Here is a 26174-nt window from a genome sequence, read left to right as displayed (position 1 = left end):
TTTTAACCACTACCTCAAGTGCTTATTACATTTGGCACTAAAGGGTGATAGTTCAAGATAGACACCAAGTTTGCAAGAGGGAGGGATTTGAGAGCTAAGTGTTTGGAAGTAGCCGGATTAACATGGAGCTTCTCTGTTAGACAAGCTACTCTTTAGCCTGCAAAATACATGATTTTCATTTTGGAGAGAACAAATATTTATACAGATTACAAGTGGATTAATACTGGCAAGCCACTGGTGATGGAGGAGAAAACAATAAAAAGGTGAGAAGAGTTAAATGTTTGGACATTTGGACAAAGATCCAAGGAGTTCCACAGACTCCAGGCTCAGACTGCAAAAAGTCGCTCCTGTGGTACTATTCTGTCATATAAGTCAGTTTCTGTGGTGATTTTGTGTGAGGTAAGAACCATGTTGGGCAGGAACTACCCCTCCAAGACAAGACAACTCGAGCATCATTTGTTCCCATCCAACCAAAAGGTCATTATGGCAAAAAATCCTTTGCGTAAGAAGTTAAGAAGCCGCGCTTGAGTCCAGTCCTGTGTGTGGATACTGGCAGATATAATTTGAGGGGTTATTATTTTGACTGGTCGGGATTTTTACAGACACACATCCAATCATTATCTCTCTTCAGGCACTGCAACCACTGGCCCCTGAAACTGGCAGCACGAGCACAGCCGATCATACCGCCATGGAGATGGAAAAAAGAGAAACGTCTCTGCTGACTGCCTCGGCTTGCCGCTCATGCTAACTCAGAATCCAATAAGGAATTTTGCTGTCTGTCATGGGGCAGGGACTGCAGAGATGGGGCTGACTGTCCACCAGTATCTTACAACAGGCCAACCTCGGGCCAGCTGCATGATTCAGGTAAAACATTTTGACCAAGTATGGAAGACGTGAAGTTATTAATTAATCAATTTCTTTGACAATTAAAACGTGTGCACAAGTGCTTAATAAATGTGGGAGGATGAAGGAGAGAGACAGCTAGCTGTGAGTGCGAGGGCCTCCTCCCATGTCCTCTCCCTGTGGATCTGATTAAAGCACAGCTGGAGTGGAAAGTGGGGTGATCTCCAGCCATGACTGACCCTCCCTGGGATCTGTTTGTGGGATACTGGGGACGGAAAAGTCCCCCCATTTAGATCAAAACTCATACCAAGAGAAAATAAAAGTTTTGATAGACAGATTACTCAAATCCCACAAATGACTGATACATAATAGTTCTTTAGTTGAATATAAATATCTATACAGAGATGCAGACATTAAACCCCTCAGTATTCAACTATCACTTAAACACACACGTAATCAAAAAACACAAGTAACCTCGACTTTGAACTTGAAAAGCACAAAATCGAGGTAAATTGACATCCTTTCTTTTACTTAATCTGATAGGTGATATCATTCATTGATGGGGTCTTAGTAAGGGAGCTCAAGCTTTGATTTAATCTGTAACAACTAATTTCTGCCTAAACTTGACAAATTATAACAAATATAATAAAGGTTTAATTATCATTATTCATCAATTCAGTAACTTTTCACCAATGGCTTCTGGCAGTACTGATGTGTTCATATGGTAGATTTCTGGAGGTCTATATCACTCCAAATACTCTTTAAAGGCAAGTGAAGATACCAGGTTGTCTACACAGTTAATGATGTAAATGTGGTGCAAACTGAATGATTGATTTCAACTATTTGATTATTCAATTTTACTTTTTAGTGGGAAGTCAAAACACAGAAGGGATGCAGAGGCTGAAAAGGCCCACAGAGAGGAATATCCTCTGCAGCAAGACCACGGGATTAGAGCTGGACCCCACCTACACCCTGCGGCCAAAATCTCTCTCACTTGTGTGGAGAGAGACAACATATCCAGCCAAAAAAAACATATAATGCTTTTAAAAGAGATCATTTGCATGGTCTCAAAAAGATAATACAAGAAAAACTATTCTTTAAAAGGGGGAGACTTTTTTTTAATCTGGAAAAAAAAATCTTCATGGACAAAGTAGAAAAAACAAACAAACAAACAATAAATTATGGAGTAGTGCCAATGTGATGAAGTTGTATCAAAAGGGATGTTCGGTGGTAAACTAAATATAAAGGGCCTGTTGTGTTCAGAAATCTGGATGAGAACAGAGCTCAGACGTGAGGTCAAATTAATCAAATTAATTAACATATCAGCACATGATAAATTTACAAGAAGTAAGATCAAAGTAACTGTGTTCATGGACATTACACCAAAACTATGTTTCCAAGAAAGTTTTTTAGTGTGTAAAATGTAAATAAAACGGAAAACTGTATCTAAAAATCAAAATTTATTTGAAATTGTTTAATTTGACTGGAAAGACAAAATACCAGATGACATCTTATTTTGAATTTGACATCAGCAACACCTTTCAGAATGAGGAAATGTAAATAATGATCATATTATTCCAGGATTTGACTGGAACATTATTGTTCCAGTCAATAGTCCATGTATCTGTTATTCTGTGGCCCCAGTCCTAACTCTTTAAAAAAAATATTGATCAAGTTCAAAATTGTTTCCACAAAAAAACATAATACGCTATTTGTATTTTTTTTAATCATTTTTTATGCTGTTACTTAACTTATTTCGGTAAATTAGTGCCCTTCTGTATTTACTCACTACTTAGGCAGCCCCCCCCCCCCCCCCCCCTAACCTTTCTATTATTTCATTTTTTGAAAAGTGATGATAAAATTGCAACATTACCAAAACACTGACACTCAGGGTGCGTTTCTTCATCTGGGTGCCTTGGCTGAGCTTATGGTGCCCTCTGTAGGGAGACATACCACACCAATGCTGAGCCATTGAATCAGAAGCCTATTGAGCTTTTCATCAAAACTGATGAAAAATGTCCAAAAATAAACTTTGTAATTAGTTCAAATTGTCTAGTTTCAAAGCTCCTGGTCTATTACTGACATTTTTGTTCAAGAAACTGGGGCAGAAGAATCTTTCAGTTTCCAAAGGATCCCGGTAAATGAAACTAAATAAAACCCTCTGGAAGAACAATCAGACTGAAAATAGGAGACCGCATCAAGTGCGCCATCATCCTCGAAGTCGTCTTTCCGAGGCTGGCACTTCGTAGACCTGGGAGGCTGAGAGGAACTGGACCGCTCCCAAACACCTGGGCCCGCCGGGGCCCAGAGAGAGCCAGGTCCTCGGGCACAGTGTTAGATGAACAACGGCAGGATTAGATCACACAGCAGGGGGACTTAGATAAGTAAATATAATCTGGCAACGCTTGAGTAGATCTTCATCAATAACAGAAACACAGATTAAAACGGATAAAAGAAATCAAGACAATCAAATATGAACTTCTATTGTATACTTTACCACTGGGTGTCATTATTGAGCTGAGTGGCACAGTGAAGTAAATGTTCACAGCTTAGTGGATCACAGTTTTGTACAGACAGACATATAGATAGATAGATAGACAGATAGAGACCTTACAGCTCTGTAACAGCCTGATGATATAAATGATTTGTAACAATCCCTAATGCTACTTCCTTTTCACTTTCATATTGGCTCAGTCCTTTTTTATTCTGATCATTAATGAACAAAAATGTTGATACAGTTCATGCCTTTGTATGTATGTGAGTAAACAAATTACGATTGAACGATTACTGAAAACAATGCAATTAACTACCCAAATGTTTGGACTAAAGGCACTGAGACAGAGCAAAACATTAAAACGATCTACTTAGCAAACTATTCAATCAACAAAGCAAAGTCTGCCAGTGAGAGGCCACTGACTGCAGACTCGAGGAGCCAGACTGACCACGTTTTGTAGCACTGAGGAGATTTAGAGTGGCTCAAGCCTTCAAAAACTTCTCCTTTTCCAGTTCGCTAGCCACACACACTGGACTTTGAAGCCAAATCATCGTGGAGGGGGAGAGCTGAAAGGTCTCGGTGTCTGCCACTCTGGACTACTACATAAAAAGAAGGTGAAGGATGCCGTGTGAGCAATTGGTTCCAATTGACAGAGGATTGGTCATGGTCAGCCTTCTGAGTTGAAATCCACGTGAGAATGTAGCATTTGGACCAGCAAGGGGCACAAGAGGCCAAAGGCAGACAATGAGGCCACTCAGAGGAGTCTGGCTCTTGTGGAATAGTGGGGCACAATCTCCTCCAATTTAACCCTTTATCAGCTAGTTATTCATTCAACTTAACACACTGAGATGCCGTTTATGAAGCAGAAATGTCACAGAACTTGCATAGCTGTGGTAAAACAATGATAAAGTACACAAAAAAACAAAGTTCTCCCATTTTTTTGTAACTCTCTTTCAACGATTATGATGCATCAACAAAAATCAATCTTATGCTTGAAGTTTTGCATTAACAGAGTTAAAAGATCTCTGCGACCTCGACCGTCGCCGTCCTTGTGACTTTTCAACAATTAGGCAGGTCTCGGTCACTGAACGGGAATGGAGGCTTTTAAGTCTCAGAGCGCCAGAGGGTCGGCGCTCGATCGGTGTAGTTGGAGAGGTTGTGTGGTTGAACGAGTCCCTAGTTGACGGGCCGAGAGTGAGGGTCAGAAGAGGTGGGGGCGGGTGATCTGTGCGGGAAGGTTCTGCCATCTCTGAACAGAGAAGGATTTTCTAGCCGAGACGCTGGCTGGAGCAGGCTGGCCTTTCACGGCACAGACGCCCCTCTCCTGCAGGACGACTACAGCTGACGACAGGCCCCAGCTGCTAATTATCCGGCTGATGGAGAGTCACTGGAGTGGGACTGTTGAAGCAAGCCGTGGTCCTTGTGTCTGAATTTAAAGGAGGTTGAAGAGTGGGGGAAAAAAAAAGGAAAACTACAGGACTATGTATTTAAAAAAAAAAAAAAAAAGTTAACCATCAACAAAATTGATTATTTTCCAGCCAAACTTTACATAAGATATGTTTCAGTTATTTTTAATTTACAAAGCATCCACAGGACATAATTGTAACAACTGTAACCAATCGGGCCACGTGACACCGAATGTGCTTGGCAGTGTGTTTTAGTCTCATTACTGCACAGGGGACTGTACATAATTTACCCAGGTGTACTTTGAGGGAAACATCCTACATAATCATCCGTCCGGAAGACACAGGGGCAACACCTGTTGAATTCCAGATGTAGTACTCTTTGGATTGGAGGTCTCGAGCTGTGGACCAAACAAGAGACGGCTTTCAGTTTCACACAAGACAGAGTACGTGCAGCAGATGTTTCCATGCATCTTCCAGCTTACATGTTACAATCCGGGGCTTTGCCGAGGAGTAAACCTGGACTGAATGCTGGTCTACGCAGCAGCCGGACAGCGTCATGTCAGGCACTTTGAAATACAACTGTGAACAAAACAGTCAGATTTTAAATTACATTATACTCCAAAGGTTACACGTTTCTAATATGTCTGACTTTATCCTTGTAAATAAAGGCTACAGATGACCAAAATATAATAAATACAATCTTTTTTTTGGTCATCCTAACTGGACTTAATGGTCAACATGTTTAAAAAGGGCTTTATAAATATTCCCCAAATTGTTGGTCACCTTCTGTTTCTGCATTTTTTTAAATAAATAATTTTGATTAAAACAAAAAAGAAATAATAACATCATAATATGACATGTTGTTTTAAATCTAAAGGTTTTGAAGACAAGGATCAGATTCTCTTTTTAAATGTATCATTATGTCCTGATATTTCAAACTTCATGTTTAGTTTTTTTTTTACACATGATTGTACCTTGATGTAGGCGGTGAGTCCTGTGCAGAGCGGGTCAGATGGTCCTGGTACTGGTCCAGAAAAAGTGATCTTGCCTTCCATCGTAGCCTCGCGACACTTTGGGAACTTCTGTCCTATGTATTAGTGAGAATAAAAGAAGACACTGGTTTCTTTGTATCTTTTTGAAATAAAGCTGTAGTGAAAGTGGTTATTTTGAAAACTGGTTGTCTGGACTGAAATACATACCAAGAGTCCAAACCAGTAGATTCTTGTCCTTTGACACATCCAGTGTTCCAGAGTTCACCTTCACATCAACAACACCCATCTGATCTCTGTGCAAAACATACAATTGGGAGCATATTTACCAACCCTACTGTACATTACAGTAATTCAGTTTCTTAACAGGATAGATTAAAACATTGTATGAACTGCACTGAAAAATGTAACAACAGAAGGTAATGAAAGTTTGGACACTGAAGAACTAGACATTTTTCATCATTACTGATCTTCAAACACATAGGTTCACATTAAATTAGCCACCTCTTATACAATGGTAAAAACTTTTTCATTCATAATTTTGGAGCATTTCAGCATTTTAAGGTGGAATTATATACAGCTTCACTGCACAACACACTTTAAAACTGACTTGTTTAACAATCAGGTTTTGTATGATTTGTTTATGGAGTTAATTGGAAATAGGGAAAATAGACGTACAATTTATATTTAAAAAAAAAAAGTGAGAGAGAGGGAGAGATCAGGGCTCAGCTTTTACAGTGTGCTTCCACTTAATGTGGACTCACTTCTGCACGTGCACATACACACGCACACACACACACACACACACATACAAACACACATGTGCATGCTCACACGCAAGCACACACACTCATCCAACCGAGAAATTGTTTGGAAATATCCATCTTATTTGAACGCTGTTTTTGTACTTGCTAATTTTATAATGTAATGTATTATCCTGGTGAGAACTTTGAATAAGCCCATTTAGGGCTTCCTTTCTCACCTGCACATATTTTCATGCTTTTATATTCATTCTAACTTTTGTACCGTTTTCATGTTGTGCAAATAAACAAATCAAATCAAATCAAACAGTGAGACAACAAAACAGCTTGCAACTGGAGAACATTTTTCTATTGCATGACTAAGAAACGGATACAGATTTAGATACTGTTACAACAGATTTAGAAGATGTTAAAAACAGGTATAAGCAGATTTTCCAGTAACTTGTATTGTCTTTCAATATATTCTCAAGACAATAAATGGATTGAAAAACGCATTCTGATGCAGCCGCCAGTCTCATTCAGTGCTCATCAGTATCTAATCTCTCCGCTGTCTTAGGTTTTTGAACCAGCAACCTTTAGGATTGTCTGATGTTTGAACATTTACTAAGACAGTAACAAGACCCTTGACGTGGAGTCTCACAGGATTTTTTGTGCAAAAATACATCTTACATGTATATGCTATATTTGTACTAGATCATATATAAAATAAATAAATGTTTTGAACCTCGCCTATACATAAAATAAGTGGAAAAGAATTCTGAGTATGTATTTGCTAAATACAATACTACAGAAGAACACCTTTCTGAATACATGTCACTCTGGACTTGTACTTTCGCTGTGATGCTTTCCGTACGGTTCACATCTTTCAGTCTCTGAATCCACTGGTGTAATGAAGGTGGGTGTGGCTTACACCAGTTTATGGTTATCATCTTATGCACTATTGACATCAGAGCTCTAATCAGGTACAGGTTTTTATTCCCCAGTCAGTGTAACGGTATAATACCCAGCATCCGGGAGTGGGAGTCAAAAGTTCTGTCCACATTCAAAATGTCCCCAATTTCCTGTTTTTACCTTACCAAAAAAATCAGGCTAAAATCTCCAATGAGTTCACATCCTCTCCAATAGAAGGGACTTGAGTTATTTTCATAATATGATATTACTAATGGTGTCTTGAAAAATATCTGTCTTAATTTCCAAACTAAATTCCTTTCAGGATTGTCTGATCTTTGTTGGTATTCAGCAAGCAAGACTGTGTTTCTCAATCATCAATATATTTCTGTGAATCATTCTGATGAATGATGCAGCAACAAAAGATCATTTTGACCTCTAAAACCACTGGTTGAAACGTAGTTCTTTATCAAAATTCTCAAATCAGGTGAAGGTTAGATGTGCCAAAAGGTTAAAGTCAGCTGTGTCTGCTTATGACGTGTTCCACCCACAGCACGGGCTGGTTACACATCGCAAGTAATAGCCCAATATCACTGGCCTGCAAGTTCCCACAGAGAGGTGGATCTGCTCACTGGAGAAGCTGCTCAGGGAAAGATATCAGATACTGCAGAAGATTCCCCAAATGGCACAACCTAATGATTAATTACTTTGATGACAAGCATGCCTAGTTTCCCCAATTATACTGAACATTTTCAAATAAAGGGGGAACTTTGAATGTTTTGTCACAAGGTAAAGTACTGAAAATATAATAATAATAGTACTTTAGATGTGAATTAAAATTGTAACATGAAGATTTTCATTTAATAAGGCGAGGCATTTTTAACTGGTCATCTGGACCACATTGTTCTTAAAAGGATGTCACAGTTGAGGAGATATGAAATACTTTTTCTTCTTGTGCTGTTTACCTGTTGAAGAGTGGCAGATGAGCCGCACAGTATTCAAAGCTGTTCTTCACACTTTCATGAAGTTTGAGGGCAACTGATACACGGAGCTGATTCTCTTCTTCCTTCAGCTGATATGAACCAAGGATGGGGGGAACTGGGACCTGGTGGAACATTTTAAAATTAATATCTTTCAAAATGTTCATATTGGTCTGGTGTTTTCTTTTATTTGCCCTTCTTAAATTTACCTGAGATGTATAACTACATAATCTGAAAGGCTCCAGAGGAGGGGAAAAGGGGAACTTATATGGTCCAGAGAAAGCTGAGCCATCAAAATTATCCACACTACTGGCAGTTAGGATACTAGAATCCAAGGAGGTGACGCAGGGGTGGACCAAGATATCCTGCAGTGGAGAACCATTGGGTGGCAGTGAGAGGGTCACGGTCACATTTGGAAGCACTCCCTCCACCTCACACTGTTGACAGAAGAGCAGATGTAAGAGATGAAAACAGAAAAAAGTTATATTAATTGCATTTTTCTTTATTGCATACTTACTTTGCATGTCACAGTGCCATAAACATCCCATAAGTCCTGCCTGCTAGGGTCACCATACTGCATAGAACGTACTGTTTCCATCAGTGCTACGTTAACAACGGCTCGACCCTTGTGTGACCCGGTCTTCCAGGCAGGCTGCTTTTGGACCCCAGAGGAGATGGGCAATGTGGGTGTAGCAGGTGACCCCAATTGTGGCACATCAAGGGGTGTTCCAAGTGGACAAATCTGCAGGAGGACAGAGGGCAACATTGCCAGACGAGAGACGAGACCCTCACCATCAGGCTTATTCCCCGAGACGAGGAGAAAAGACTGCAGGCCTGAAAGGAGTGCGAGACCCTGGGAGACTGACAGCAAGTTGGCCAGAGGCGGCCGCGGCTCAGGAGGGGCATCAACTAATGGTAGGCAAGCCAGGATGAGAGGCCCTTGAGAGATGGCCAACACTGGCCAAAGTGCTCCCTTTTCAGTACCATCCACACGCAGCTCCAGAGCCGGTGACCGTGGACGATGAAGGCAATCATCTCTCGCAGCTACAAATGACTTGTTTGATTCGGAAAGACCGAGCTCCGTGAGCATGAGCTGCAGGAAAGTACTCTCCTCTGGGAGTGGGACATATGACGAACCTGCCAGGCTCTTTGCACGGTGTTCCACTGTGGGAAACCTCCTGTGGGAGAAGACACAAAATCAGAATCATGTTTATCAAAAAGGAAGAAAAATCCAAGGCACTCTTCTTCAATTCTAAAAAGCCTTTATTCAAATTGGCTATTTCATGTGAAAAATATTAAAAAGTGGGTTACAGCCCACGCAACAGGCAACAGCCTTCCTCAGGGTGCAACACTCAATGCATTGATTCTCCTTAAATAGGATGATTGAAAACACCTGGGCAGGTGGGAGGACAAATACAAAACAAAAGAAATAACAGATAATGTCCAATAGATGGCTCCACCAATTGTTTAACAATGAAATACTGAAACATGAATCACGTTTATTTGGCCATCGAACAAGACAGGGAATTTGATTCGGTTATATTCACTCACTGTACAGTAAATAGACAAATGGCAGCTCTTATTAACATTTTAATTTTTGATTTTACCAACGTTACCAAATTGAGTTGGCAACATTCATATTGACATTAAATACTTTTTGATGTTGTCGAACTGATAAGATATTCCATATGAAAATAAACGGATAATGTATCTACGGGAGGAATTACATGTCAATAACAAACCTGGAGAAGCGAACTGACACATTTTCCCCTTTTTCGTGAGAAATAATCCACAAGGCACGTATACTCATTTGTCCGACCCCAATCAAGTCCTAGAATGACGATTAATTCCGTGATTTCACAATGTAATATTCACATCTTCTGCATTTTTACAAGCATTTGCTCCTGATTACAGCGTGACAGCAGCAGCGGTTTCCTGGTGTTGATCCACGTGACAGCGATGGCCGGTCAGCTGACCCGCGCGCATGCGCAGCGCCGTGCAGCTGTCCCCACCCTTCTCCCCATACAGGAAGCTGCTGCACCAACAAGCTCGCTGTCAACAAAGGACACAACTGTGCAAATTACCAAAAACAAATCCACAAGTCGGCGGTAGTGCCGACTTTGGGTTTGTTCTAGAAATATATATTCCACGGCACTGCCAGCTGAATCTTCAACATGGCGACAACCGCGCAGCTATTCGAGGTAAAATGACTGATTGCAGCTGTGCCGGCTAGTAGGTTAGCAGGGGGCTAACTGTGGACGGTGGATGTAACGATGTAACATTACTGCAACTGAGTAACACCGAGTAACGGGCCAGGAAGAAAGGGAGATGTGGCATGCATGTCGTAAGCCAGAAGGAATATGTTCATTTGCATGATAGTCCATGGGCCAGAGCCCAAAATTTCACTTGTCAGCACCACTCAAGGTGACCAAACTTGCTTATAATTTTTGAAAAGATCCATGTCTGTAGATGATATTTTAGTATGGGTGGCAGCTGTATCATAGTTATCAGCTCATGAAGTTACCCACCCCCTTCAGAAAATTACATTTTAGATGCTGGTGCATATCCTGGTTTAGACTCATGATATCTGTCAATGTTTCACAATATTGTCTTTGGTATAATTTTAAAGGGGACCTTTTAAAGCATTCATTCAAGCTAAGATGTGATACATTTCTTGAATCCTTATGGTCCTGTGAGTATTCCAGTTTTTGTATTTTGTGTCTCTACTGTTCCTAGATGACACAGGGATAAAAGATAGTATATCATTTAGGTATGAGTCAAAGTCAAAGGAATTTTAACATGAGTACAACTTTTGAGAATTTATTTTTGAGTATCTATTAGTGCACAAGTAATTCAACAAAATCTACATTAAGTAGCAAAAAAAAAAACCTGAAACAATGTGAGGAAACTGTATATGGAACACATTTGTCCTATCAGTTTTCACACACTCCAGTGCATTCATTCAAGCTAAGATGTGATACATTTCCTGAATCCTCATGGTCCTGTGAGTATTCCAATTTTTGTATTTTGTGTCTCTACTGTTCCTAGATGACACAGGGATAAAAGATAGTATATCATTTAGGCGAAAATTGTGTAAAAATGTGTGTTTTTTATAGTTTAAAGAGCTGCAGTGACACCGATGTTGGTCAGAGAGATTCACATCTTAGCTTGAATGAATGCTTAAAATGATACCAAAGACAATATTGTGAAACATTAACAGATTTCCTGTACATGAGTCTAAACCAGGATATGCACCAGCAGCATCTAAAATGTAATTTTCTGAACTTCATGAGCTGATAACTCTGATGCAGCTGTCACTCAGGAAGGGTTATCATACCAAAATATCATCTACAGACATGGATATTTTCATAAATTATAAGCAAGTTTTGTCACCTTGAGTGGTACTGATATCTGGCCTGGCCCATGGACTATGAGTTTGTGTAGTGGAGGAAATGACTGTGGGCAGTAACATCACCGCTCAGGCTTTGGTGCAATATTCTGTGAGACAGTAAAGTTACCTTTATCTCTTCTGACATCCTCATAATATTATGCATCTTCACTTATTGCTTTCATTGCCGCTTCTAGGAACCGTTTGATGCAGATGAGTACATTGAAAGGTTGGCTTGGAGGACTCCTGGAGGAGGCTCTAAAGGAGGCGCTGAGGCTTTTGATCCCAAAAGGTAACGTGTGTTTGCTTGTCATTCACGTTTTAAAAAATGGGTTTAATAATACTCTTCACCTGGAAATCAAACCTTAATTTAGTGCAATCTCATGCTCCAGGTGTTGAGCTATTGACTTAATCTGTTTATGCTTCACCCAAAGGCTCTTTTTGAAACTGTATACAACACTACTAGTGCATATATATTTTGTCAACTACATATAGTTTGCAGTATGGATAACGTGAACACAAGGGCAATCTGCGGCATGCAGAGACAAGGAAAATTACGTGCTGCTTACAGTCAAATTTCCAATGTGGTTCTGACCCGTCTACCTTGCATGTTGTATCACATAATATAGTGCACAACTGCAGCAGAAGCCAATGACAGTGGTCACATGACTGACCTTCACTTGTGCCATAACACAATCACTTTTACGGGGTCATACTGTGTGGCAATGATTACCGCTGGACCAGTACAGCACATACTATATATTGCCTTGTGTTTGCAGTATGAGGTTTTGAAAATGGCAGGAGGTTTGTTGTTTTTTCTTTTTTCTCTGGAGTTTCTCTGAAACAACATGCCTCAGCACTGGAGTGTGTGAAAACTGATAGGACAAAGTGTTGCATATACAGTTTCCTCACATTGTTTCAGGTTGTTTTTTTGCAACTTAATGTAGATTTTGTTGAATTACTTGTGCAATAATAGATACTCTAAAATAAATTCTCAAAAGTTGTACTCATGTTAAAATTCATTTGACTTTTTAAAGTAGTAACTATAGGGTGTCCCCATTACTTCATAAACACAAAATGTGATCAGATTGTAAAACTAACCCAGCATAGACGAACCACATAAGCATTATGTAAAAGAAGTTAAAACAAAAAGGAGATATTGAAGAAAGTACGAAACACTTGAAGGTAGTGTAACTTAGGCAATACTGATTGTTCTTTGGGTGTTTCTTTTTTGCAATATTTTTGATACAGGATAGTTGCCATTGTTTATATGCACTGATCTCTTCCACAGAAAGTGGGATATCAGCAATATTAGCTGGTCTAACATGTGGATTATTGTTACTTAAACAGTCATTGTTGTTAATCTCATGCTGAATATTTTAATTGTTGATTTTTTTTCTGTCATAAATTTCTACTGTGACCACGTTATTACTTAAAATGTCTTTTTAAATCTGCATTTGTCCCTACCAATAAGTGTAACAGTATGTCTTTTCCATTTACGTATCCACAACAATGGTGATAAACAATAATTTTTCCAAGAACCTTTTTCATACATTGTGATTTACTCCAAATCTTTTCAAATATTTACTGCACGTCCTCTATTAATTTGGCTTAAGCTTTCTAGACAGAATAATTAAAATGGTTAGAAATGTAGCAGTTATTTTTAGTTAGTGATACTGACCTTTTCTTGATACTGACCTTTTCTTGTACTTGTTTTAACTTGTTTTGATCTTGTAAGCACTCTGACATTCCCTGAATGAAGACTGCTCTATAAATACAATCTATTATTATTATTATTGTTATTTAAGCTTTGATTTATGTATTTCAGTAGGTAATATCAACATCCGGTAGAACTGTGTTAGTCCTCATGCAATTATTAAAACTCCTCTTCTCTGGTTTAGGGCTTTTGAAAGGCTTGAGAAAACTGAGTAATATATATGTTTACAAATCCTTTCCACATTTTTTTTTCCCCTCTCCATGTTTATAATGTTTACTCTTGGGGACAGAGTTGCATCTCGTAAGCAAAATGCCATACCAGTTTAACTATACTGTAGATCCATCCTGCCTTATCTACTTCCACCACAAACTGTTGTCACCACCTCCTTGGAAGCTCTTAGTGAAGAGTCAGAGACAACATATCTGTGGAGGCCACCATACTGTGAGTCACCAGCCAGGGAATGAGTGTCTTTTAGCAAGGGATGGGAGATGTCTTTAAGCTGTAGCCAATGCTGAAGGAATTAGTCAGAAGATTATACACTCATCATTTTAGGATGTTTCCTACTCTGTGAAAAGTGGTGCTGACTTAGAACATTTGCTCTGCAGTCCTAATGGCACTTAAAATGCAGCTGACGAAGCTGCTATTTTTCAGAGCTTCTTAAGTCTGGGGACCCAGGAATTAAGAATCTGCTACTATTCTGTAACTATTAACTGTAACTGTGTGGTTAGTGGGACACATTCAACTTTTTGGTATCCAGTTAGTCCTTTCAGTTAAAACATCAGATAAAACATGTAAAAAATGCTCTTAAGAGGTTCTCTTTTGTTGTTTAAACCAGTAGCACTTTGCGTATGTGCTCATTTTTCTCTTTTCTGTGATAGGTTGTTGGAAGAATTTAAGAACCACATTGAGGAGCTGAAGCAACTGGACGAGAAGATCCAGCGGAAGGTGGAGAAGCTTGAGCATCAGTGCCACCGTGAGGCCAAGGAATTTGCCCACAAAGTACAAGACCTGCAGAGGAGTAACCAGGTGTGCTGTGTGATGAAAGGAAACCTATGACGTTGTGTAAGAATTTATATATGTTTTTATTTGACATCCTCTGTGTTTTTAATCAACTCAGGTGGCCTTTCAGCATTTCCAAGAGCTTGATGAGCACATTAGCTATGTGGCCACCAAGGTTTGTCACCTTGGTGACCAGCTGGAGGGGGTGAACACACCTCGCCAGAGGGCAGTGGAAGCTCAGCGTCTGATGACTTACTTTAATGAGTTCTTGGATGGAGATTTACGCAGTGATGTCTTCCATAACCCAGACAAGGTGGGTATGCTGCTCATATTCCTTTCTTTCTGTCACATATGAACAGTTGTGTGTGTGTGTGTGTGACCATTGATGAGGGCTCCTGCTGGGATACTGCTGGAGGTGAGTATGAACGGGATTATGAGGTAAACCATGCATGTTAATTTGTCAAGTTTATCCCTTTAGTTGGATCCCTCAGCTAATTTGGATTAATAAACTGTCATTTGCAGTCTGACAATAGCTGGGTGATTGACTAGCATGGATGTCAACATGCTCATGTCAAACCTAATTGCATTTAAAGTAGGTTGTCTTGTAGAGTGAGAATTCGAGTGGTCTTCAGCTTTGTGGCACATTACAGTTTGAAAGAGCTTTAAGCAAGATGGTACTTGTAAGGGCAGTTAAAACATTAATGCTTGGAGATAGATGCACTTTTACTCATTTTCTGCCTCCACAGATGGAATGTTGATGTTAGACAAGTGACTTTGAAAAGTTTGATTTCTCAGTGACAGTACAGTGATAAGGATGCTTCAGGTGAATACCTGTTTGTAGAAACATCATGACAGGATGCAGAGAAGGGAGTTTAGCGGTCAATCCCAGAGATAGAAGCAGGAGATGGAGTCTTTTTTTTTTTTTTTTGGGAAGGCATGCAGATATATCTGGCCAGATTCCTTTCCCTGAGCATACCTCCATACAAGAAGGAAAGAGGAAAGCTGCAAGTGAATAGCTGAAGGGGGATGGCTTTGCTAATCCTTCTGAAAGGGAGGGCTGGGCCGCCAGCGTGGAGACAAGTGCTGCTAAACCCTGACTGCAGGGAGACGGCTACATTACTTACATGGGATTTAGCTAATCTTAGCTGGGGGACAGATACTTAGAAAACCTTCGCCGAGCAGAAAGGCTGGATCCTCCTCACGGGAGCAGAGTAATGATGTTAGCTGAGACAGGCATCTGCGGGAACAGAGGAGTTGCGGACGGAGGGCCTTTCGTAGGTCTGGGGCTTTTTGCAGCCAGCATGTATGTCAGGAGGGGCGGGGGACGGTGGGTATCTCAACAGGGCCCCCATTTTTAGACAGATATCCCTGGCCGGCCAGATTATTGAAGGCAATTCAGTCTCCTGTGGGATTACAGCCCATTTTGAAAAGGCACCCCAATAAAGACTTGGATGTGCTGCTAAATCAGGACTGCTGCTGTTGCTGCTGCTGATGCCCAGGTGATCGCAGCCTGTTATCAACTCCCTGTTTAACACAGAAAGGTGGAAGAAGGCTGTTCTAAGATGATGATCCCTCAAGTGGAGACACCGCCGGCGGCCTGTGCACTTTCGTTCTGGATGTCCACCTCAAATTCTTCTGTCATGTTGTCTCTCTTTGTCCCTCCACTGTCATCTCTCACTCTCTCACTTTCTCTCACTCACTCTCACACACACACACACACTCTGACACTCACATTTTTTCCCCTCTCGCCTACAGATTAAGGAGGCTGCAGATATAATTCAGAAGCTGCATCTCATTGCCCAGGAGCTGCCATTTGACAGGTGAGTCAGGCATCCTGGAGGCAGCTTTAGACAAGTATGCTGTCGAACAAGTGGAAGATGGTGTATTAGTTATTTCATCTATTCCTCCTTTCCCAATAAAAATAATAATGACTACATTATTTTTATTCATCTTAGTTACTATATCACTGCTAATTGTCTATGCCACGTTATTTCTGTATTATTTATAATTATCTCTTGTTACTTTATCTGTGACAGATTTGCAGATGTCAAGGCAAAAATTGCAAGTAAGTTATTGACAATGCCAATGAGCTTCTATCTCTGTTATGATTTTAATCAAAGTTTGCAGCATCTTACACTACTTTTTTTTTTTTTTTCTTGCTTTAATTTCTGCCCAGGTAAATACCATGACCTGGAGCGACAGTTAATCCAGGAGTTCACCGCAGCCCAGCGCAGGGATGAGATCGGTCGTATGCGGGAGGTTGCAGCAGTTCTCTTACATTTCAAGGTGACCTGGAAGAGACATGTTTAATATGTAGGGTTTTTTAGTGTAATAAATTTAACAGTAACTTACAATATACAGCGTATAATATTGTAAAATATGTGCTTATATACATTTTAGAAATTAAAGTTGCACACTGTAATGTTGTCATAAAAGTAACACTGTGTCTTTTCTATAAAAGGGATATGCACACTGTGTGGACGTCTATATCAAGCAGTGCCAGGAAGTGAGTGTTTAAGGTTTCTCTGACACGTATTATTAAGTTTTCTTCTAAGTTAACAGTATTAACAGAACAAAAAAAATGGCTTGGCTCCCTGAAAGTTTTTTTTTTTTTTAATTTATTTATTTATTTATTTTTAACCTACCTTCTCAGGGTGCCTATCTGAGGAATGATGTGTTTGAGGACACTGCAGTCCTTTGCCAAAATGTCAACAAACAGGTGGGGGAGGTTTTCAGCAGTCCCGAGACAGTCATGGCCAAACTCATCCAGAACATCTTTGAGAACAAACTGCAGGTACAATTCACTTTTATTGATCATTTGTGTAGTTTTTCTTGCATGTACCTTATTTCTGATTATATTCATTTGACTTTATGCCTGCAGGCTCATGTTAGGAAAAAACTGGATGAGACTCGACACTCGGATACAGAACAGTACCTCAAAAACCTGTATGACTTATACACCAGGTAAGGGACTTGTTCACTTGGGATTTGGTCCACTTCCTCTATGACAAGTAATCATTTTTTCTTGTTTCATGTTTGACTGTTTTGACTTCCAGGACAACAGCATTAGCCACAAAGCTGTCAGAATTCAACCTAGGCTCAGACAAGCATACCTTCCTATCTAAGCTGATAAAAAGCATCTTTTCATCATACTTGGAGAGTTACATTGACATGGAAAGGGAATACCTCCGTAATCGAGGGGCCATGATCCTGCAGCGATACTATGACTCCAAAAACCATCAGAAACGCCCAATTGGTACTGGCAGGTCAGATTTCCGCCTTCAGCTTCTTGATGGATTTGGTCTCAGACAAAGGTGCAGTTTATTAAATAATGCTGAAAAATAATCATTTGTCTTTCTATAGTATGCAAGAGCTGAAAGAGCGGATCAGGCAGCGAACGAACCTTCAACTGGGCCCCACCATTGACACCCATGGGGAGACCTTTCTGTCCCCAGAGCTGGTTGTTAACCTGTTGCAAGAGACACGTCATGCATTTGAGAGGTGTCACAGGGTGAGGCTTCTCTGCCTTCTGTAGATTGGAGTGACATGTACTATGGTGCACATGTGCTTTGCAAGGAAATTAAATGTTTGTATTTAATGTAACACAGCTTTCAGATCCTTCTGACCTGCCAAAGAATGCCTACTCAATCTTCCTCCTGCTGGTCGAACACCTTTGTGTGGATCATATTGACTATGCCCTGGAGATCGGGCTCTCAGGTACATCCAGCTGACCTCATTATAGCCATAATGTCCATTATCATTGTGCTCATTTAACCCATTGTAACCGACATAACTCTAGTAGATCACAGTGAGTAGAAACCCATTGCTGTTTGGCTTTCGAAAGTGGTTCATTCCTTGAGTGATGCAGCATAAATGTCTGTCCTTTGCACAGCACAAGAGTCAGGATCGGACAGTCTGCCCTCACAGAATCACTAACTTTTGAAGTGTAATTATTTTTGTGAGCGTTTGACATATAATGTCTCGTTTTTCCTAAACCTAACGCAGTTTGTCTGTGAAATGCTTTGGTCACAATATTGCTGGATTACAGGACTACTGCATTGTCTTTGCACCTCTGTCCATAGCATCTGGTTTTAGGTAGAATGAGCCACTCCACTGGTGTCTGGCATGAGTACCGTGTGTCTTTTGGGGATTATGGTAACATGGCTCACATTAACATGCAAACATGAGGCAATATTAACACTTGACAAGCCTTGAGGCACATTACTAATATACTGTAGGAGAAAACACACAGTTCATGACCTGAGAGTTCACACAAGCACGCACCAAACTGATGGAAATATATGTATATAACGGGTATTTTTATTGTCAGATGATTGTAGTTCCACCACTTAAAGTTAGTACCGATTACTCTTTTAGGCACGGTCACATGTCACGGATAGGAATGCTAAAGTTATGTTAGTTGGGAAAGGTAAAACAGTCAAAATCACATTTTAACCCTTAGTGAACCCTGGGTATCACTGAAATTCAATTCCTGTCTGATTTAAAGTTTTATAGGCAAAACCTTAGAGGTGATGTTTATATGAAAAACATTTCACCAGTGATAAGTGTTGGTGTTAAATCTTTGCTTTGCTATAATAAGAAAATAACTACACATTCTTATTTCCCACTACCAGGTTTAGCAAATGCAGCATGATGTGAAGCTGTCGGTGAACACGAATATGGCAGGAGGCCTGATTATTTTACTCTGATCTCGGTCTTTGACATATCCAACTTTCCTTTTAAATCTGAATGTCTTATTATATGGTATCTTTCAGATCAACCTGGCCTCAAACAAAGTGACATGGACATGTTAGGTCTGTGTGGTTGAGTTGATTTCAGACACCAAGATAAACGCTTTCAAGCACAGAAGACATGAACAAATACATGTTATATGTCTAGATAAATTCATACAGTTGACAGATCAGTCATCTTTGTGTACAAATTCATATGGAAGGTTGTTGAGGAGAACCCTTTGAGCTGTGCTGCTTCCTACTTTTATTAATGGTTTCTTATTTTAATTATTTAACTTGAACTCATTGAATCTATAGATTATAATGTGGAGTGTGTGTACATACAGCTAATGTTGTATCTCAGATTAAAAACAAAGCTAGAAGCCCAGAAGACTAGGTCTCAGAAAAAGGTTCTGGGTAAGGATACAGGAACATTTCTGCCACCATTCTCAAATGGGAAAGTTTCAAATCAACAACTGTCTGCCCATATCTAGTCAGACAGCCACACTGAGTAATGAAGGACAAAAAAAGCTTGATCAGAGAAGTCGGAGACATACGGCCAAGGAGTGGCTCTAGGAAGACTCTTTGGCTACATTAGTTTTCACATTTAGTGTTTTATATCAGACTTGGTTGTGATTGGGTTTCTGCTATGAAGTGACCTGCAGCGAGATGAAGTGACTCCAAATGCAGTTGTTCAGTGGAGCTGGACAAATTCCTAAACTATTTATAAAGAGATGCAACCCAGGGAAAAGAAGAGCAACATTTTTAACATGAGCCATTTATGGAGCGATGGCTTCAATACTGGTACAGAGACGTGTGTGGATGAGGGATCGGAGCCAGGAATGGTGGACCCACATGACTCATTTTATTGAACCAGGTTTAATCTAAAAGCAATCCCACCAGCACAGGCTTCTGACATTAGTCACATGACAGTGGTGTCAAAGACAGATGAGATGCAACCTGACAGTTCAGACTGAAGTCATGTTGGAAAACATCAGATACGTGTCATTTGAGCTGTTTAGACAGCAGATATTGGAGAAAGGAAAAAAAAAATCGGATTTGGGTTGCTTTTGCCTGCAGTGTGAACTATGTGACTATGAAAGTCCTGGAGTGATTTGAGCAGGATCCTGACCAGATCCCAGTGCAGCATCTTTGGAAAGACCTGGAAATAGCTTTGCAGTAGTGCTCCCATTCAGTTTAGCTGAATTTAGTGGAACATTTCTGCCAGGAATAAAAGGAATTAAAGCTGCAAGCAGCGATGAACAGGCCTTCGCGAGTGCAATTTACACCAATTAAGGTCAAGGACTCAATACAGAGTCCATTCAAAAGTTATGGCAGAAAATAGGAACTATGAAATATCGACCAGTCAGAAGAAGGAGCTGGGCTAATTTGCACCAATGAAGGTCAAGTACTCAAAACCGAGTCCGATGACACCACCCATGACTCTCTATGTCAAACCATTCAAAAATTATAACGGAAAATAGGGACAACCAATCAGAAAAAGGGGCGGGGCTAATTCAGGCCAATGAAGGTCAAGGACTCAATACAGAGTCCGATGACACCCACGGCTCTCTATGTCAAACCATTCAAAAGTTATGGCAGAGAAAAGTTTTCTATGGGGCGCTGTTGAGCCATTAAGCCACGCCCATTAATGCAAACCATGAAATATCAAATTTATCTCCAGGCCTGGCTTGCATGCAAAATTTGGTGACTTTTGGGAAACTATCAAATATGGACCAATCAGATGAAGGGGGGGCGGGCTTTTTGACGCTTTTGAAAGGGAAAAGTAACATATCTGGGTTCACGATACGGTTCGGGCCGTATTAACTGCCGAAGGAATGGCAAAAATTGCGCCAAAATTACGCGATTAATTAAAAATGTTCAAAATGGCCGACTTCCTGTTCGGTTTCAGCCATGGCGCCAAGAGACTTTTCTTTAAGTTGCGACATGATACAGGTGTGTACCGATTTTCGTTCATGTACGTCAAACCGTATTGTGGGGCTTGAGGCACAAAGTTTTCTACGGGGCGCTGTTGAGCCATTTTGCCACGGCCATTAATGCAAACCATTAAATATCAAATTTTTTGCCAGGCCTGGCTTGCGTGTAAAATTTGGTGACTTTTGGGCACCTTTAAGGGGGCAAAAAGGCCCTCTTTTCGTCAGAAGAAAGAATGAAAAAAAAAAATCCTACAGATCGGGCCCTAATAACATTCAAAAGAAAGGTGTGCCACACTTTTAGGATTATTTCCGTAGAGTGAGATTAAAAAGTCTGATATTTGTGGTAATCTTTTTATTTTTAACATTTTTTTTTTTTAAATTAAAACATTTTTAGATCTCCTTTTTTTTTCTTTTTTTTTTAATAAAAATTAAATGAATAAGTAAGAAGCAACAGACTGGGTGGGTGCCAGATATTGGTGTAATATTGTGTTTTCATCAAATCTTGATTCCTCTAACATTTAACATGCCGTTAAGCTTGTTTTTGTTTTTGTTTTTGTTCATTCAGTTAGATATGTTTACTACTGTTTGTAGTCTTTCCTTTCGTCAGGGCCTCGATGAAGCTTGTTGCTATGGATACCAATCTACATTCTACATGGGATTATATAATAAAGAGGGAGCTTATCGTTTTCAAGCAGCCACAGTGTAACTAAACATGTATTTGGTATCTTCTAGTCCTCAATTCATAAGCTACGTTCTGTATCAAATGGCACGTATGATTTTTTTTTTTGGTGCTTGAGAACATTTACTTTGCAAGTCTGTAGTGACTAAAAAAATCGCTGACATAACGTAACCTTTTCAAATTGTTTGGTGCCCCCAAAGTCTCAAAATATGTCATTCAGGATGCGGTTCAGATTTGCAGGGTACTGTTGCATCACAGACTGAATCAGAGTACATTTCTCCAGCATCCCTGTCATTATCTCCACCCAGTTTCACATCAGGCTGCATTGGCAGTACCTCAGAAAGGGGTTTGGCAAAGCAGCAACACCAATTCAACCAGAACGCATCCTTCAGAAGACGAGACGGGCGTGGAGCGGTTCACCAGCTATTATGAACAACATTGTTAAGATATTTAAAAAAGAAGCATTATGTGCATTTCTAAATGCATCTTTGTGGTGTTTTGACCAAAGCATGTCAGAGATATATCATTCATATTTTAGGAAGTTGTTCCAGCCTTTGATAAAAAGGGATAGTATCGTATTTCATGTTTTCTTGCTCTCTGAGAAAGATAATGTATACTTTGTCGTATTCGTGTGATTTATTTTCTCTCCATCTCTTTGATCTACAGCAATTCCCTCATCTGATGCCAAGAATGCCAATCTTTACTTCTTGGATGTGGTTCAGCAAGCAAACTCTATCTTTCACTTGTTTGACAAACAGTTTAATGACCAACTTATGCCGCTGATAAGGTCAGTCATGGTTCAGGGTTAACATCTCTCATATTATAGTATAACCAATCATTAACACCTAGTCATGCTTAGATAGAATTGGCCTTCGAATTTATGTTTCCAAATCTGTCTCCAGTTCATCTCCAAAGTTGGCGGAGTGTTTGCACAAAAAGAAAGAAGTAATAGAGCAAATGGAAGTGAAACTAGACACAGGAATTGACAGGTCAGTTTTTCTAAAGCCTTCAGTAAATAAGTATTCCCCTTGACTTGTAGCTGAAAATCTATAATGGTCTCCACAACAAGCCGTTTTTTCTGACGTATTTTCTGCTGCACATAGAACAATAAACTGCATGGTGGGGCAGATGAAGCACATCCTGGCAACAGAGCAGAAGAAAACAGATTTCAGGCCTGAGGACGAAAACAATGTCATGATCCAGTACACCGCAGTAAGAGGCGCCGAGCGCTCATGTAAAACCAAAACAAATTCAGTGTTTTTTCCTCTTGTTCAGTCGCCTTTCACCATACAACTAGTTGGTTTTAGACTCAACATTTTGGTCAGTTTTGGGGGTGTTTTTTGGTCAGTTTTCTAAACAAGGTTTTCTTGTTCCCTGGCAGGCCTGCTCCAAGGTGTGTGCCTACGTGAGTCGACAGGTGGAGCATGTGCGGAAGTCCATGGATGGGAAAAACGTGGACACGGTCCTGACAGAGTTGGGCGTTCGCTTTCATCGGCTCATCCACGAGCATTTACAGCAATACAGTTACAGCTCAATGGGCGGCATGCTGGCCATCTGCGACGTGGCTGAATACAGACGAAGCGCCAAGGATTTCAGGGTGAGCGAGGAACACATTATTCTGCCTTCATAGGCCCTACCTGTAGTTTGTGTGAACTTGCAGACTCCTTGTCTTGACCACCGTTTTTCTTTATTCAGAATAAAATGCCATTCTTTATCTTTCACAAAGTATAAGCAGCTCTTTGTCGTTCTCTCCTCCAGGTCCCTCTGGTGCTGCAGCTCTTCGACACACTCCATGCCCTCTGTAACCTTCTGGTGGTTGCTCCTGACAACCTGAAACAAGTTTGTTCAGGTGAGCATCTCACCAACCTGGACCGGAACCTCCTACATGCCTTTGTCCAGCTCAGAGTGGACTACCGTTCATCCAGACTGGGCCGACACTTCAGTTAATGACTGTGTGAATACCTCACTGTGCTCCGTCCAGTAACTTATGTTTTGATGAGAAGATGCGTCTTTGAGATGCCTGCTACCACTTCAGAGAACGCATCAGTCTGGCCCCAGCCAACAGAATATTCCGGTTCTGGACGGCCACTGCTCCTTGAATGTGGGAAATGTGCATTTTACCCTTTTTTCATTGTTTATTTTGTTGAGCTGATGAAATTTAAATGTCTATGGACTTAGGTTTTCATTTGTTTTTTTGTTTTTTTTTTAATACTAATCCTTCTTAAATCCATATGGATAAGATGTCTAACATATTATCGGTAAATGGACTATATGCATTTCTGTGCTTACATACAATTTATGTTTTTGCTTGTGCCAAATAATGAATTTCAGCAGCTGCACATGTGCACAGGAAATGGACTTAAAGCTGCTTTAAAGGGAGACTATCAACAATCAGGCTGTAAAATCAGACATCTACCCTGCAGTTGTGCTACAGATTAGAAACAGTTACCCTTTGTGATGAATTGTTGGACACCAGACAGGCGGCCCGACGGAGCTCGAGTGGGACCTCTGTCTGGCTAACTGAAACACATGACCACCTCTGTAACCCTTTGACCCTTGACCACAAAGTGGAAGTCAAGAGGCCATCACAGAGGAGTGTGACCCCAGCTATAAACGGGTCTAAGAACGTCTGTGGAGGTTTGGGTGGTCCCCCTCATGCCTCAGATGTTTGGCGCTATAGGTCACTGAATATGTGTGACTGTAATTGCACAGATCAACACTTGCTCATCCAGTGGTGCGCAAAGTCCAAAGACATTGTTGGCCTGATCTGCCGTGTTTCTGGGTCAGGGGGCATTTAAATGTTGATCTCCAGTGATTAAGGAAAGAAGCGAGAAGGGACTTCTTCACACAGGGATTATTGGAGGTTCACATTAACTGTCCTTTGCACAAGAAAGAGGGAAGATAATGCCCCTGATGCCTGAAACTATTTCCTATACAAAGTTACTTTCACTGTACTGCTGTTTACCTTAATTAGCAACTTAATAAAAAAGAAAAAAAAAAAGTGGTCTTTTATTATCGGCGCTCTTTGAATATTGTTGACATTTCGGGAGCTGTGAATAGAAAGTTTTGCCACTTCTCTCTGTGAATGTCACTTTCAAAGCAAGATGAAACAGTCTTCCTTTCTATAGAAGTCATCAAGTATTCATAGGAATTCTTGCCACCAGAGTAAAGTTCTTTCTTAGACTTCAGGAAGTGAGCAGAGCCAGAGGGGATTAGATATCTATGAGTTGATGAATTGTGTGCAGTAGTCATGAACTGGGGTAGAGCCGGGGAGATAGAGACGGCTGAGAGCTCAGTTCCAGTGCCGGCTGGTTAGTGTTGTGTAGAAGGTACACACAGTGCTGTGCAAGTTCAAACAACATAATTAATTAGACTAATATTAATATTATCAATGCCACATAAATTCAATTCTCTCAGCCTTAATCACAACTGGATAGCTTGTAAAAATTATTTTGTTAGGCCCTGATGCAAACAGTGGGTCTTTTCCAAACATTTGAAAACTATTTGTTTTTGGGGCGATTAATGCTCGGGGCACGGGAAGGGGTTGGGGGAGCAGAGCCGGGCCAGGGACGATAACTGCCGTGGAGATGAAGGCAGGAGCACAGCCTGGCCCCAGGGACTCCCAGTGTGGGCACATGCAAGAGGGGGCCGTATGTGCTTTTTGGGGTGGGTGTTTGAGCAGGTGGAGGGGATTAGCAATACTGTCAACACTGGATAAGACTGTCCTCTCTTACCTGTCAGTTTGAGCAACCCTTGCATACACGTTCAGGAACATAAAGACTCCAGCACATACAAACATATGGTGTCACGACTGGAGAGGACTGAGTGAAAAAAATGCCCCACCTTTGATTATACTTTATGATTAAAATCCTTTCCTGCTTAAGAAATCTCGGTCTTTGAGTAGCCAACTCTCAACACTCAGTTCATTTGTTTTCTTTTGTTACTCAGTTTTTAAGGAACCTCTCTAACAGTATTTCCCCTTTAGACACACCTGCAACTGTAACGCTTTGCTATATACCATTTTAAGCCGTTTAGGTAGAAAATACTTCAACATCAGTCTTTGTTAGGCAGTTAGTGAAAAGTGCATTTGTTTTTACTGAAGCTAATTCTTTACTGAAGCTTTAAATTAAGATTTTGATTATGCTTTTATGAAGAAAATCCACAATTTGGCTAATGAAATATTAAATGTGAAGTGGTCAATCCTGTAAATAGATATTTTTCGCTTTATGCTATTTTTAATAATATAGATTTCTTATTTTAAGTTGCTTATTCTTTAGAGTTTGTAGAAAACAGCACTTAATCCTTGATCAAGTTGCAAAATCTTCAACTGAATCCTCTTCTCTATTAATTACCTTCTTTGTTT

General features: G+C 40.3%; 2 protein-coding genes across 2 annotated transcripts; one reads left to right on the top strand and one right to left on the bottom strand.

The window, feature by feature from the left end:
- Positions 1 to 2663: 2663 nt before the first annotated feature.
- ap5m1 (adaptor related protein complex 5 subunit mu 1) lies at positions 2664 to 10300 on the bottom strand. The gene is made up of 8 exons (XM_061743071.1): positions 10104 to 10300; positions 8879 to 9539; positions 8571 to 8798; positions 8347 to 8486; positions 5943 to 6028; positions 5718 to 5830; positions 5226 to 5322; positions 2664 to 5141 (listed from the first exon to the last, which is right to left on the bottom strand). The coding sequence occupies exons 1-8, from the start codon at positions 10169 to 10171 to the stop codon at positions 5059 to 5061; spliced, it is 1476 nt and encodes a 491-aa protein (XP_061599055.1). The 5' UTR covers positions 10172 to 10300; the 3' UTR covers positions 2664 to 5058.
- Positions 10301 to 10374: 74 nt separating this feature from the next.
- exoc5 (exocyst complex component 5) lies at positions 10375 to 24796 on the top strand. The gene is made up of 18 exons (XM_061743070.1): positions 10375 to 10562; positions 11947 to 12041; positions 14345 to 14492; positions 14584 to 14778; positions 16221 to 16285; positions 16502 to 16530; positions 16642 to 16751; positions 16927 to 16971; positions 17119 to 17259; positions 17347 to 17429; positions 17522 to 17731; positions 17829 to 17976; positions 18074 to 18182; positions 22478 to 22598; positions 22714 to 22800; positions 22915 to 23023; positions 23193 to 23408; positions 23570 to 24796. The coding sequence occupies exons 1-18, from the start codon at positions 10536 to 10538 to the stop codon at positions 23756 to 23758; spliced, it is 2127 nt and encodes a 708-aa protein (XP_061599054.1). The 5' UTR covers positions 10375 to 10535; the 3' UTR covers positions 23759 to 24796.
- The last annotated feature ends 1378 nt before the right edge of the window (positions 24797 to 26174 follow it).

Source organism: Cololabis saira, chromosome 16 (assembly GCF_033807715.1).
Source record: "Cololabis saira isolate AMF1-May2022 chromosome 16, fColSai1.1, whole genome shotgun sequence".
Taxonomy (NCBI): Eukaryota; Metazoa; Chordata; class Actinopteri; order Beloniformes; family Belonidae; genus Cololabis; species Cololabis saira.
The sequence above is the reverse complement of the archived record's forward strand: the minus strand, read 5'-3'. Positions and strand labels throughout refer to the sequence as shown.